At 39.3% G+C, this 14,677-nt stretch overlaps 1 protein-coding gene across 7 annotated transcripts in view; it reads left to right on the plus strand.

The window, feature by feature from the left end:
• The window catches only part of BRD8 (bromodomain containing 8), a 17,607-nt gene extending 9,732 nt beyond the window's left edge, over positions 1-7,875 (plus strand). For 3 of the 7 annotated variants that reach the window (XM_006923079.3, XM_015598051.2, XM_015598053.1), the window contains 12 exons: positions 1-155; positions 562-842; positions 1,195-1,647; positions 1,960-2,053; positions 2,255-2,301; positions 3,072-3,286; positions 3,631-3,723; positions 3,921-3,989; positions 4,366-4,543; positions 5,262-5,366; positions 5,820-5,864; positions 7,500-7,875. The exon at positions 1-155 is cut by the window's left edge and continues 30 nt beyond it. In XM_006923079.3, coding sequence (XP_006923141.1) covers positions 1-155; positions 562-842; positions 1,195-1,647; positions 1,960-2,053; positions 2,255-2,301; positions 3,072-3,286; positions 3,631-3,723; positions 3,921-3,989; positions 4,366-4,543; positions 5,262-5,366; positions 5,820-5,864; positions 7,500-7,559 — 1,795 coding nt within the window. In that variant the 3' untranslated portion in view covers positions 7,560-7,875. The other 4 variants (XM_025040768.1, XM_025040769.1, XM_025040767.1 and 1 more) reach the window with 4 other exon arrangements.
• The last annotated feature ends 6,802 nt before the right edge of the window (positions 7,876-14,677 follow it).

Consider the following 14,677-nt stretch of genomic DNA (forward strand, 5'->3'; position numbering starts at 1 on the left):
TCTTGCTTCCTTCACTACTGTTGCCAGTGAACCTCCAGTTAAACTTGTGCCACCCCCTGTAGAATCTGTGTCCCAGGCTACCATTGTCATGATGCCTGCGCTGCCAGCACCATCCTCTGCTCCAGCTGTCTCCACTCCTGAGAGTATAGCTCCAGGTGCGTCCCTTACCCACGCCCTGAGCAGCCACTAGGTTCAAAATTTCATCTTTAACTCCAGTTAGAGAAAGGTGACTGAGAGCATCAGCTCCAATTCAGATGCTTCAGTTCTGTTCTCCATGGACATTTGTCATCTTTATCCTTAGAAAAACAAGGATGTGAGAAGAGTGGGATGGGCATTTATGCGCTGGGGGAAAAGGCTAAGTGTACATAGCAGTGGGCTTGAGAATGCGTTCTCACCTTTCTGGATAAAACTGGAGAGAAGGAAATGTAGGCAGATATAAGATAACTTTCTGAGCTTTAGTGTATGGGTACTTGTCATCTGTTTGTAGCCTTGGTGTGATCTCCAGGTGGTCTCGCGGTACTAAATAAGTTTCTGAGGTGTTTTTCTCTTCCTGTTACTCAGTGAGTCAGCCTGACACCTGTGTTCCTATGGAGTCTGTGGGGGATCCGCATACTGTGACTGTTTCCATGGATAGCAGTGAAATCTCCATGATTATCAATTCTATCAAAGAAGAATGTTTCCGATCAGGGGTAGCAGAAGCTTCTGGAGGATCAAAGGCTCCCAGCATAGATGGGAAGGAAGATTTAGATCTGGCTGAGAAGATGGATATTGCTGTGTCTTACACAGGTGAAGAGCTGGATTTTGAGACTGTTGGAGACATTATTGCCATCATTGAGGATAAGGTAACTATTGAGCAAAGCCCAAAAGAATCTCTCATGGGTCCTGCATAGCCTTTTCTCCTCAGCCTCTTCTTGCTTCTCATAGTTTGTTCTCAAACATGAACAAACAACTCTCCTTCTGCCAACTTCCATCTCTGTAGTCCCAAAGCCCTTTGGTGCTGACATACTAGTCATCTTCCCAGCCATCCCTATGTTACTGGTTTGCATAGGACAGGTTCCTGTCCATTGGTTATTTTTACTATGTAGAGAAGGTGGAGAGAAACTGCAGATTTAGGCCATCTTGTTTTGGTACTAACAGAATTGAGGGACTTGGTCTTCATTTTTTGACTTCAACAGTGTATGTATTATTGGACAGGTAGATGATCATCCTGAAGTGCTGGATGTGGCAGCAGTGGAAGCGGCACTGTCATTCTGTGAAGAGAATGATGATCCCCAGTCTCTGCCCGGCCCCTGGGAACACCCTATTCAGGAACGGGACAAGCCAGTACCTCTTCCAGCACCAGAGTTGACAGTCAAGCAAGAGAGGCTGGACTTTGAGGAATCAGAAAACAAAGGACTCCATGAACTGGTGGACATCAGGGAACCCAGTGTTGAGATCAAAATGAAACCTGCTACTGAACCAGAGCAAGGCATTTCGGGGGCTGAAATAGTAACTGGAGTTGTTCCAGCCACAAGTATGGAGCCACCTGAACTCAGGAGTCAGGACTTGGATGAGGAACCCAGAAATACTGTAACTGGAGAGATTGCTGAAGCAGATGTTTCCAGTGGGAAAGGCGATGAGACTCCACTTAGAACTGTGAAGACTGAGGTATTTAAGATCAGGGGCTGGAAGAATGGAGGGTTATACCTTAGGTAAGAAGTGACAGTTTAGGCCTTCAGTTTTTTTGTTGCATTCCTGAGTTCTGACATGTTTGACGTTTGGTGTGTCTAAAGCCCATAAGTGTGATCAGTGCTATGTATATACATACTTGTCCTACTTTTATATAGGCATATATTAGAATTGTATTATGTGGGTAGGACTTAGAATTTCTTCTGTAGTCTCACTGTCATTGAAGAATAAAATCATGTAAGCTATAGTGACTTACCAGTATTTACAGTATTTGTTCTTTTTGGTCTTCAGGCATCCCCTGAAAGCATGTTGTCTCCATCACATGGCTCAAATCCCATTGAAGATCCTTTAGAGGCAGATACTCAGCACAAATTTGAAATGTCAGGTAAATAATAAGGCCAGGAAATCTGTATTCTGTAACTAACTTGAAATCATTTGCTTTGGCTTCTGAGGGATCGTGGGTTGTGGGCAAGTAGAGGAGGTAGAATAGGTCAGCATGGAAAGGAGAGCTGCAGGGGATTATTGTCCATAGGAAGGGGAAGGCGAAGGTGGAAAAATCTTCAGGTAGTCTTTCTCTCCTCTGCAGACTCATTGAAAGAAGAATCAGGGACTATTTTTGGAAGCCAGATAAAGGTATTTCAGACTTTTCTTTATTCCTCTTGCTGTGTGACTAGATTTCCTTATAGCACAACCTTTTAAATGAATTTCAGTAAATTCACATCTTTATTCTCTGAGATGAGACTGATTAAGAAGTTGCATGAGGAAAAGCTGCAGTGGACAGTTAGGCATAGTAGAAGTACTATGTTATCATGTGCTTCCTATCTGAAAACATCTGTGACTATCACACACACTTTTCTGTGCGTATAATGCACAAAGAAGTTTTGATACATCCAGAGGGCTTTGAAATTAATAGGAATACCAGAGCCAGGGAGACCATATAAGAAATTAGATTATTAATTACAGTATCTAGAAAACCATCCAAAGTTTTCTTTTTAGAATTATTAAAACAGTAGTAACCAACAGACTTAAAATAATGCGATGTGACCTTGCTCCATCAGATGAGACACACAATAAAAACTATTTTTGATAACTTTGTACCCAGGGTCAGAGTTCCTCTCAAGAGCAAGGGGAAAGAAGGAACGCCTCTTAGCTTAGTCTTAAGTAAGTAGCTTTTTTTTTCTTCTTTTTAAGAGGATCCTGGGTCTTATTCTTTGTCCAGGTTCTGAATTACTTGATTGATCAGTGTCTGTAAGTAGATGGTAGTATAAGTGATAGAGGGCTCAGTCAGGAAAGTGTTAGGTCATTTTCTAAAACTGATCTAACCCAAAAGACAGTTCATATTTAATGATGCTTTGCTGGATAGCTTTGCTTACATTTGTTAACTGGAGCATGCTGTGTCTAAGGATGCCCCAGGTGAGGACGAGGAGGAAGATGGAGTCAGCGAAGCGGCTAGCCTAGAGGAGCCTAAGGAAGAAGATCAAGGAGAAGGCTATTTGTCAGAAATGGATAATGAACCCCCTGTGAGCGAGAGTGATGATGGCTTTAGCATACACAATGCTACGCTGCAGTCCCACACACTGGCAGACTCTATCCCCAGCAGCCCTGCTTCCTCACAGTTGTGAGTATCAGATTCTTTGAGGTCAAGGCAGTGAAGGTGAGAGGTAGGAGAGGATCTTTAATCTTGCTTTTTCATCTTCCCTTTTTTGGCCTGGAACAAATGCAGGCATATTGTGGAGATAACACGGGTTCAATTGCAGACCACTGAAACCGAGATTTGCAATAAAGTGAATTACAATCTTTTTGCTGGTGGAGGAGCTTGCCTTAAATTTGTAAAAAATGTAATATGAAGTACACTAAAGTGAAGTGTAGTAAAACGAGACACACCTGTATTTGACAAGAAACAATTAGGACTTTTTAAAAAAAATTACGCCTAGTGGGACTTCTGTGTTTCTTTGATTTCAGCTCTGTCTGTAGTGAGGATCAGGAAGCTATTCAGGCACAGAAAATCTGGAAGAAAGCTATCATGCTCGTATGGAGAGCTGCAGCTAATCATAGGTGAGTGGAGGTTTTACCAGTTAGTAGGAACATTTTCTTCTGCTTCTCCTCATTGTTGGTGGTTAGAAAAAAGTCTGAGTAGGTTTATATGGGACTGCTGGCATTGGCTCTTATAACCTTCAGCTACTTAGGTTAAGTTCCCTCACCCGTGCTTCTGGAGGATAAGCCAGTAATTGCATCATATTCTCTTTGGACAGGTATGCCAATGTATTCCTGCAGCCTGTTACAGATGACATAGCACCTGGCTATCACAGCATTGTACAGAGGTAAGCCACAATCCATTCAGCATATTGACTTCCCTGGATTGTAAATTGTCCAGTCTTAGTGGATTTTTACTTTAGACAGTAAGTTTAAAGCAAATGTTTTTGGTAATGAGTAAAAGTGACCAAGTACTAAACTGATCATTTCAGTAGCTGGATCACCAATGATAGTCTAAAAGAACTAACCTCTTTTATTACCTTTTTCAATGCTTATCATACAGACTGATGTTGGGTTAAGTGCTTGTTTCAGGATGAGGAGTTGGCATTTGAGACCTGACAATTAGGACTGAAGGGATATATGAGATCTGTATGGTAATATATTCAGGGATTCATTTGAGCCCTCTTCCCCTCTCTGCTACCATTTATCTGTTCTTTTTTTCAGGCCTATGGATTTGTCAACTATTAAGAAAAACATTGAAAATGGACTAATCCGAAGCACAGCTGAATTTCAGCGTGACATTATGCTGATGTTTCAGAATGCTGTAATGTATAATAGTTCGGACCATGATGTCTATCACATGGCCGTAGAGATGCAGCGAGATGTCCTGGAGCAGATCCAGGTACTTTGAGGATCCTTAGTGTTTTAGCAAGGATGAAATGAAAATGCTCAAGGGAGTAATTCATATATTGATGTCAGGAAGGGGTGCTGTGGCTTTTACTTGGAATAGTTAGGAACATAAAATTTTGTTCTTTCTGGATTGATGTTAGTTTTCTCATGTTGGATTGGTAAAAGAATTGTGAGAGAATAGTCCACCTTTCTTGGGCAAGTTTCTTGAAGTTTTTTAATAAAATTCTTATAAAATGGTGAGTGTATATTTTTGATTACGTTAAGTGTGTATATAGTAGACAATCAACAAATAGAGTTTCTTCTCCTTATTCATCACAGGTAACCTACTTCTATCCTGTAATTGCATTATCAGACTTCCTTCGGGATATTGAACTTGAAGGGATATGGTCTATCTCTGCAGATTCTGCCAAGTACTTAGCTTACTTGATGTTCTTTGGTTCATCTAGTTTTATTCTTTTTCTCATTCTTAAAGGATAGAGACTTCGATTCTATATTATAGCAAAAAAAGCCATTTGGCATTTTCAAATTTCTTGAACACGCACAGCTAGAATTAAAACCTAGTATGTTAAAATTCTAATCAGTCAAGAAATATTTGGATGCTGATTGCAGAAAGGTACTATACAAAGTCCTGTTTACAAAACCTAAGGTGTCTTTAGTTCTTCCCTACTGGATCAGGTCTCTAGGGCCAACTGTATTTCTTCTCCCTACAGCAATTCCTGGCCACACAGTTGATTATGCAAACATCTGAGTCTGGGATCAGTGCTAAAAGTCTTCGAGGGAGAGATTCTACCCGCAAACAGGATGCTTCAGAGAAGGTGAGGAGACCAAGAAAGGGCCAGTATGCCAGTGCTAGAAGTCTGAAGCATCCAAAGAACCTTATGTTACTGCTGGGCTTCTGAATTCCAATGGTGTGCATATAAATCTGAGAATGGTTGTTGTTTGCTCCCATCCAAACAAAAGAAACCTGTTGTGACTGAAAGGCCCAGTCACAGGGGAGAAATTGTGAGCTGAGTGAGTGAATTACTAATTCCTCTGAGAGAGTGCTTGCAAGGTGGGGTAAACGACTTAGCTTATAGCAATTGGGGACCATCAGTTCCTGTTCCAGAGGCTTAATGGCCAGATTGCTTTTGGATCTCTTTCCTCTTATTCTTGAGTTTTTAAATTTTGTCTTTGTATGTGTGGTGCTTGTGTCTCTATCCTGAGGTTTGGGGTGCTTGCGGCTTAGAGTTTCCGTGGAACCTGATCAGTGTTTGTTTGTCCTCTAACAGGACAGTGTCCCCATGGGCTCTCCTGCCTTCCTTCTCTCTCTCTTTGTAAGTATTGAATGGCTGCAAGGGGTGGTGTTGCCACAGAGATTCTCAGCTCCTGCTGGGGGTGGGTGGCAGAGGGAAATCCAACATGGCAGACTGTGGCAATGTCTTGAATTTCTGTTTATTCAGATCATTGAATAAGAAACTGTCTTTTCTGCACTCCTATCTTTCTGTGTGTGTGCGTGTGCATGTGTGTGTGTTTGTGTGTGTGTGTGTGTGGGCTGGGTAGGGACTTTTCATGAGTTCAGCAGCCTGAAATGAGGTATTGGTAAGGGTCTAGGATGCACCTGCTCCTTATTTCTTGACTTCACCTTTTGCCAGTTTTCTTACAAATAGAGGATTGTTCAGAGCAGCAGCTACTAGCTGGATTTTAAGCGTTCTTCATACTGGCAGATATTCAGCACATGGTTTTTTTCTTTTCCCCTAATACTAAGTTGCAAGGCTGATGCCTGATACACAAACACTCAGTAAAATTTAAGATGAAGATCTCAGTAACAATGACGACTGCATACAGTAGTGGCTGGTGGAATTAGAGATGAGCTTAGTAAAGCTAGCCTAAAGACTTCTGCTCCATGAATTGAATGATCCTCTGACTCTGTGATGTTCATTATGGGGCACTGAGGCATGATATGGAAAGAGCATCGGACTAGAAAACCACATGATCTTAAACTGACTGGATTATTTCATGGAGCCTTGTTTTCCTCATCTTTGTGATGGAGCTAATATAATGAGGTACCTGTCCAGCCTACCTCACAGGGATGTTGTGAGGATAAAATGAGATAATAGGCATGGAACTGGCTTGAAAAAAAATGTTATACAAATGCAAGGTGGTATCTTTGTTCTCACTTTGCCTCAGAGGCAACTTGTGTTCTCAAGCTCTAAAAATTTTAGAGTCCTTGCACGTTAGAAATGTAAAAATGGCCTGGCCCAGCAGAAGTGTTCAATAGTTCATCTTGCCTACAGGCCTCAGCCTGTACCACAGACAGAACACTGTAATCTCCGTTCTTATTGACCTGCAACAGTGACTCTGGATCCCCAAGCAATTGGCTGGCTGTTGCAAAGCTGGTTAATAGGATCTTTTATCTATTGAAGACAGCAAAGTATTGCACAAGAGGAAGGAGCTGGGCTACAGGGAGAGAGCAGCAGATGGAAAGAAGCCTTCTGGTTGTCCTGATCTCATGGAAAACAACTATCAGGAGGTGCTAGGGAACTAGTGCCAGGGTCAGTCTGCAGGAAAGGCCTTTCTTATAGGGACCAACAGCTGGACAGGTATGTTAGCCAAGAATCTCACTATCCACTGCCCTTTCTGACTCTTCCCACCTTTCTTTTACTATTCCTGTTCCTTTGCACATAATTTGGGGCTGGGTGGGATGACTAATAGTCATTCTGTGGGACCCCAGGTGGATTCCAGCAACCTCTGGTGGGCAGGAGCAAGATACCCTGTAATACATAATCCTCTCACAAACTACCAGGTTATTTTTATCACATTCTGTGGGAAGACAGATATATGCCCCTCATTTCCTGGATTTTTCTGCTGATTCCCCTCTCCCCCAAGAAACCAAATCCTCAGCATTCTTGTTGTACCTTCTTTTTAACCAATTCACTCATACTCCCTTTTTTTGTCTGCCTGTCATTTAGGATGGGGGCACCAGGGGGCGCCGCTGTGCCATTGAAGCTGATATGAAAATGAAAAAATGAAGTTTCAGAGTACCTTCATTGAGCTGACCTGAAAAAGTAAACAAGATAGCGCTTGGGCATGTGGGCCCAGTTCCAGAAGTGGAAGTTGCAGAAGAGGAGGCACCTGGGCCATGTGACATGATTTAGGAAAATCTCTCTCAGAGAGTTGAAGTAGCATAATTGCCTGTTTTAGGGCAAAAATCATGGGCTGTGTTAATGTCCTAATGTGTAGCTAGCAGATTGTAACTAATTTGTACTGTCTTGTGAAGTGTACAGACTTTTAAAAAAACCTGTGAAGTGTGTGTGTGTACACAATAAACTCTGAAAGAAAACTCTAGCCTTTGGTGTGTTCTTTTTGTACGTGTGTGTGTGCACAAACTTGTGATTTTTTTCTGCATGATAACTTTCATTATTTGTGGAAATGAGATGGTTAGAGCAGGGAAGTGGTCTTATAATATGAACTGTTCTACAGCACAGAGAAGGTAACCAAGATTGAATTTATAATTAATAGATTAAAGTATTGCATTGTGCTATAAGCGCTGTCTTATTCAGCTTTTCTTGAATGTTTAGGAAAACGTAAAGGTTTTCAGAGTTCTGTTCATGGCCTTGCTTAAAGAAGATAAGAGCATGGACATCGGTAGCACTTACCTTTACCTTGGACATTTGTCCTTAATACTATTTTTGCATATGGTTATTTGGAAGTTAGTATATTACTGTTTCCTTCTTATCTATTTTGTGTGTAGTAGTCTTGTGTATTTCAGAATTTATAACATTTCTATTTGAAGGCTACACTCGGTTTAAGCATTATCAAATTTATCACCTGACCTTATTCCAATTTCTCTTAATAAAAATCAACTCCATGAAATGAACCTAATTATGAGCCTTTTATTTTAAAGAGACGGATGTTAATAGAGTATCGTCTAGTACTTTGAGCCTTCTTGAAAAAGATGTGTTTAAGAAAGATGAATAGAAGTCAGATCTTTTTGGTTTAAAACTTAAAGCTTGTTAGGATACTAAGGAAGTAGAAGATACAGTCTTTGTGAAGTGATAGGAATTCCATCCAGAGTTTAGAAAATTAACTACAGTATATTCCCAAGCAATCCATAAACATGGATAAGATAGAAGGAATGAAGCCCTAAAAGTTGGAGAAGCTTGTGGAGGAGGAGGTCTATTAAAGGACATAGTTTTGAGTTGGTAGAGGTGATGAATGAGCTTAGCAAGCTGATTTGACGATGTAGGCATCTGTGGTGGGGACAATAAGGAGACAAATGAAATCAGAACAGGGATTATACTAAGGAATTATGAAGTACAGGTACCAGGCCAGGGAGGCAAAATGGGCTTGCTTAATGGAGGACTTTGGCAGATTGAGAAATTTATATTGAGATAATAGCTACTGTGAGTCCTTGAATAGGGACACTATTTTCTTACAGCAGATCAGATTATAGAGAAACTGACCAGGAGGCTATGGCATTTATTCAGGAACAAAGGATGGGCATTGAGAAAAATTGTGGAAGAAAATTGGGAAGTGGACTTGCCTATTGAATAAAAGAGAAGAGTCAAAACAGGATCAAGAAAATAGTGTTGATGATGGGGATAAGGAAATTAGGGAGAGCAAATGATTCTGGAGATATTCAGGAAGATGAGTAATTTTGGTTTTTGAAATGTTGAATCGAAGTAGATGGTAGGGCACAAAAAGGGAAGCCCAAACTGACTTTTGGGTACATGGAGAAATGATCCAGAATTCATATAAGTAAAGGTGGAGAGATTTGGGAGCTATCTGAATAGAGATCAAAGTTGAAACCTCAAAGTATATACATTTTTAAAGGAAATAATAAGGAAACAGGACCAAGCAAGAACATAGATGACAAGGATTTGTTGAAAGGTGTAAAGGGAGAGGACAAAGGGACAGGAAAACCAAGGTAGTGTAGTATAATGAGAGCAAGGGAAGACATTTTAAACTTCTGAGACATGAAATTTGGATATGAACAGAAGGTTGCCACAGGTAATCTTAAAGTATATTTTGTGGATTTAATGGTTGATAGGTTAAGAATGTCTATACGCTGAGGGAAATATCCTTTGTCTCTCAAATTTACTGCCTTGCAGTTGAATTTAAGGGTGATTTTGGATAGAGGAATTCTGTTTGGCTGACTATGCTCCAGTTCTTTTGGAGTATGAGGAAATCCAAGAAAAAATACCTGTTGAGCAATATTTTTATTATACTCTCTGATGTGGGCTTCTTTTTATTTCCAATGACAGAGATTTCATCTCCTGATGTCTCCTTTCAGCTAGCTTTTACTCTTCTTAATGATGAGTGGAAAGTAATTTCTGGCCTCTTTCTAGCAAGCTTAGGAGATGCAAATGCCTTAGGAATATTGATTTGAATGAATTTAATGCATTTTTTCTGTGTATTTACAGATGGGGCGTGAGTGGGTTTGGTTGGATTCTGAACGAGACTATCCCAATGATTCTGAATTGAGCAACGACTGCAGGTCCCTCTTCAGCTCATGGGACTCTAGTCTGGACCTTGATGTGGGCAGCTGGAGGGAAACTGAGGAGCCAGGGGCTGAGGAACTAGAGGAAAGCAGCCCAGGGAGAGAACCTAGTGAGCTCCTTGAGGGGGACGAAGGCAGTGAGGAATATCAGGACGAGGCAGAGCAAGGCAGCCGCCAGAACCTCCTCCACTTTCTCTCTGAGGTAATGGGGAGCCATAATTTCCAAAGTTGGAAGAGTCTTACCTGTACATATTTCTAACCACTTGTAATGTTTACTAAAATATAAGCTCCACAGTGGCAGGGACTAAGTTCATTGCTGTGTCTTCAGCACTTGGTACTAACCAAATATGTGCCCAATGTGTACTTCTTGACCGAATAGTCTAAAATCTCAGTCACTAGGACCCTGAATCATAGAAAGTGAAATTTCTGTATGCAGGACTGCCTTGTAAGAGTATTCTTGCAATTCATTTTTTGAGAGTCATGGGAGGTGATAACTTGCCCAAACTCTTCTTGAAGTTTATAACATCAAGACTCCAAGGCCTTATTTTACAGTGTCCTTATAACCCTGGTTAAGGGCTAAGGACCAGAAATAAACAATTGGACAGAGTTTATATTTATGCAGCAACTACACATATTCAGGAAAACCTATCTCAAGATCAGCAAAGATCCCATTCAGATATTGCCACTTCTATCTGCATTGTCTGTGGCAGACAAAAATTTCAGCAGTTTGCTTATCATTCCCAATTGTTCAGAGTTGACACTGAAGATGAAAAATTAGAAAATAAGCTCCTTGAAAAGGCAAGAACCATATCTATCTTGTTTACCTTTTTGTCCCAGCAATGAGTCCAGTGCCTATGTATATAAGATATTTAATACATTTAAAATGATTGACTGAATTAACTTATTTGCCATCTCAGACTTAGTTACAGTGGCAATGTAATCATGTGGCATTATTGATATGTAGATGATTACCATTGGTGTTCCTATGCATCTAACAATAAATTGTGATTGCAGGTAGCTTATTTAATGGAGCCATTGTGCATTAGCAGCAAAGAATCAAGTGAAGGCTGCTGTCCTTCACCTGGTAACAGACAAGAAGGAAGTGAGATTGAAGCTACTGAAGGAGAAGTGGAGCCCTGCAGAGGTTCTGAAGAACTTTTAACCATAGTAGACCCCTTGGTAGCTGAGAAATCAGTGGGAGAAAATGGAAGGCAAGAGGTGGCTCCAACTCCCTCAGATGTTTGTGCAGTTCAGGAACTCCTCACAGAGAATGAAGAGGTAAGTGAATAACTCAAACCGGCCATCTGATTGTCCCTCTACACAGGGAGGCAGAGTAGAGTGGTTAGAGCACATAGGTTAACTCCAGGGAGTTCAACTACCTTGGTCCAAATCCCGCTTTTAGCACGACTTAGCTGTGTGACTTTAGGCATGTTAGTGAACATTTAGAATCTCAATTTTCTCTGCTATAAATGGAATAATAGTGCCTCTATCTTAATAAGTTTGCTGTGAGGTTTAAATGAGACAATTCATATAAAGCACTTAGTGTAGTACCTAGCTCATAGTAAGTAATCAGTAAAATTTAGAATGCTATTATCATTAATATTATCTGACCAGCTAGACTAGTTAGTTCCAGGATCCCAAATGATAATGACAGCCTTAAAAGAATACAGCATCCATCTAGAATTGAGTATATTGCTTTTTAATTTTTTTCTTAGGATACAGTGTCAAAGTTCTCCAGCATAATTGTTACTAAGAATTCATTACGTAGGTCTAGTTAAGTTACCTTTAACTAATTTATTTTATAGCTTTATATAATTGGCCTCTTTTCACTTTAAGGTCAGCTTTCATTTACCCCATACAAGTAAAATTACCTTGCATATAGTAAATCTCTTTCTAAAATTTTCTTTGTTTCTTGGCATTCCCAGGGAGAGGTTAAGCAAGAATCCAAAGAGGAGGACCTGGGTGAAGGGTATGTGTCAGAGATGGAAGACCAGCCCTCCTCAGGTGAGTGTGATGATGGCTTCAGCATTCAGGAGCCTCCTCTGGTGGACATCCTTTTCAGCCATGCTACCTCCTCAAAGCTGTAAGTATAGATATTTATCCAAGGTTGTTGAGATTTATATTTTTGCTGCTGTTATGCCTATTTGAATTTGTTACCATGAACATGGATTACTTTTGTAAATTAAAAAAAGAAAATTTAAGTTGGAAAACTCTAGAAATAGAATTAAATAAAATTTTATTGTATAAATAGAAGTCTATGATTTCCTCTTATAAAACAAATCTGTTTCAACATTCAAGAATCTTTCATAAATAACCCTTCTCTCTATTATATTTATTCAAGAAACATTGCTGAGTCATTGTCCCTTATGTCTAATACTATACAAAATGTGCTTTTTAAGAATACTAAAATGGCTTCTATTAACCTGAAATTAAAAATTATTTTGAAGTTATACTCTCTTTTTTTCACAAATCTTGGGAAATTGTTTACATAATTTTCTCATCTTTTTATAAGTAATTATGGGGCACATTTTAGAATCTTAATTTTTTTTGTAAAGTGAATTTCTTTTTAAGTCAGAAAAATAGTTCTTTTCCAGGCTTGGTCCTTTTGTCTTACCTATTGAGAGAAGACAGCATGAAGTGTTTCAGTTTTTTTTTTTCTACTAGACAATCCCAGATCCATCCATGTATCTGTAGGAAGGCAAACCAATAATTATTCTAGACTTTTTTTTTGTTTAAGGTATACAATGGAACCACGCATATATGTTTTTTAAATAGCAGATTTCAGATTTTTGTTACACAAATAGAATACAGCTTAAAACTTAGGTTACTAAAGGATTACTTCTTTGCTTTTTCTGTTACTTCCTATGTAAGCATGAGCAGATGGCATATGATGACTATCTAAAAAACGTTAAATCTCTAATCTGGGACATTTTATCTCATGGCATTCAGTGTCTTGAATGGCATACTCCACACTATTAGAATTTAGATTAAACATTAAATCTTTATTAGAAAGAAATAGATATTAGTAATTGAGTCTGCTTGGCTAGATAGTTTAAGGGGAGATAGAAAGCTGAGTTCTTGTTTTATCATCAGGGAAGCTTAAAACGACTTTGAAAGATAGACATTTTCCAGGCTCCTCTTTTCTAGTTCCACCCTTAGTTTGTACTGACTCTCAAAGGGAAGTAGAGCCTTTGGAGCATCACTCCCAGTCTACAGATCCTTTCCACTCCCACACTTTTACTTGTAGTTGCCTAGCATGCATTTCCAAATAGATGGAAATTAAGGTAAGCAAGAAATTATTTCTTAAAATATCGCAAAAATGATTGATTATGAGGTTACAGAACCTGGTGTAGTACCTTGCTTATAATGGAAACTTAACTAAACATCTGTTGTGTGGACGTGTGAATAAAATTGCACCAGTGCCAAGGGGTTATTGTTCATTCTGGTTGACTGACTAGAAACAAAGGAAGAGGTCTGTTTTGGGCTCTAAATGCCTTGTTCTTATAGGGTTCTAAATTTAAGGATAAATTGATTTTTGTGGTATATAACTTAGATGCTGGTAAGATATTATATCATGAAAATGAATAGTTATGCGGAACTGCTGAAATTGGAGAAAGATAAAATGAGATGTGAGTTGTACTCAAATGCAATATGGTGCATAAAGGCTTCATCCTTGTGAAGCCTTAGGTGTGAGGAGAACTCGTTTAGAGAGAATAATACAGTGTATAAAGTGGGAGGGGTAACATGATGTTTAATTTTGGAGTAAATAGAAAACTTGCCAACTGGGAAAATTATAAAATGAAATAAAACATCAAACAGTTGCACCTTTGAAGAAAAACTAAATAAATTAGACAATTTAGCCCAGAGAAGAAAGGGCCATGAGGATAAATGACTTTTTAAAGGTATTTTAAATAGTACTATACAGAAAGAAAAAGTATATAATTATTTGGCATTCAGATAAAATGCAAGAAAATTCCTTGGGATGTGAAACCAAGTAATTTTTTCTCTGAAACATGGGAGAGACATTTATCCATGTGGCATATTTCTGCATAAAACAGGAACAGATATTCATTTATCATATACATAATTGAGTATCTACTATGTGCCAGGCAGTTGGGAAACATCAGTGAACAAAGTACTTTCATAGGTCAGTTCTTTAGAGTCACAGGCGCTGAGGAGCAAAATCGGCAAGATGCCAAAAAGCACAGTCGATTGTAGACTTACAGTATATTTTATAAGAAGGTAACGACTTCGTTGGGTAATAGTGATCAATAAGAGAATATAAAGTTTGGGGTCCCTTATGGAAGCATTAAATATGTTTATATTCTTATGGTGTTATATTCCTTCAGATATTAACTAGTAGCACTATGTCTTGAGAAAACCTCATTACCACCAGGGGAGACAGAATGCCATTTGTGAAGTTATTGTTTCTTTTTCTGTCCCATTTTTCCCATAGGTCAGATTTAAGCCAGAGTGACCCTGTTCAGGATCATTTGCTATTTAAAAAGACTCTACTACCAGTCTGGAAGATGATTGCCAGTCACAGGTAGATCTCCAAGCCATTTTTGGTGTTCACAGCCACTCTTCTAATTTGAGCGACTTTCTAGGGTTTCTTTTTCCTTTCTGGGTTTGTCCCCTTACAGGTTC

The sequence above is a fragment of the Pteropus alecto genome, unplaced genomic scaffold (genome assembly GCF_000325575.1).
Source record: "Pteropus alecto unplaced genomic scaffold, ASM32557v1 scaffold78, whole genome shotgun sequence".
NCBI lineage: Eukaryota > Metazoa > Chordata > Mammalia > Chiroptera > Pteropodidae > Pteropus > Pteropus alecto.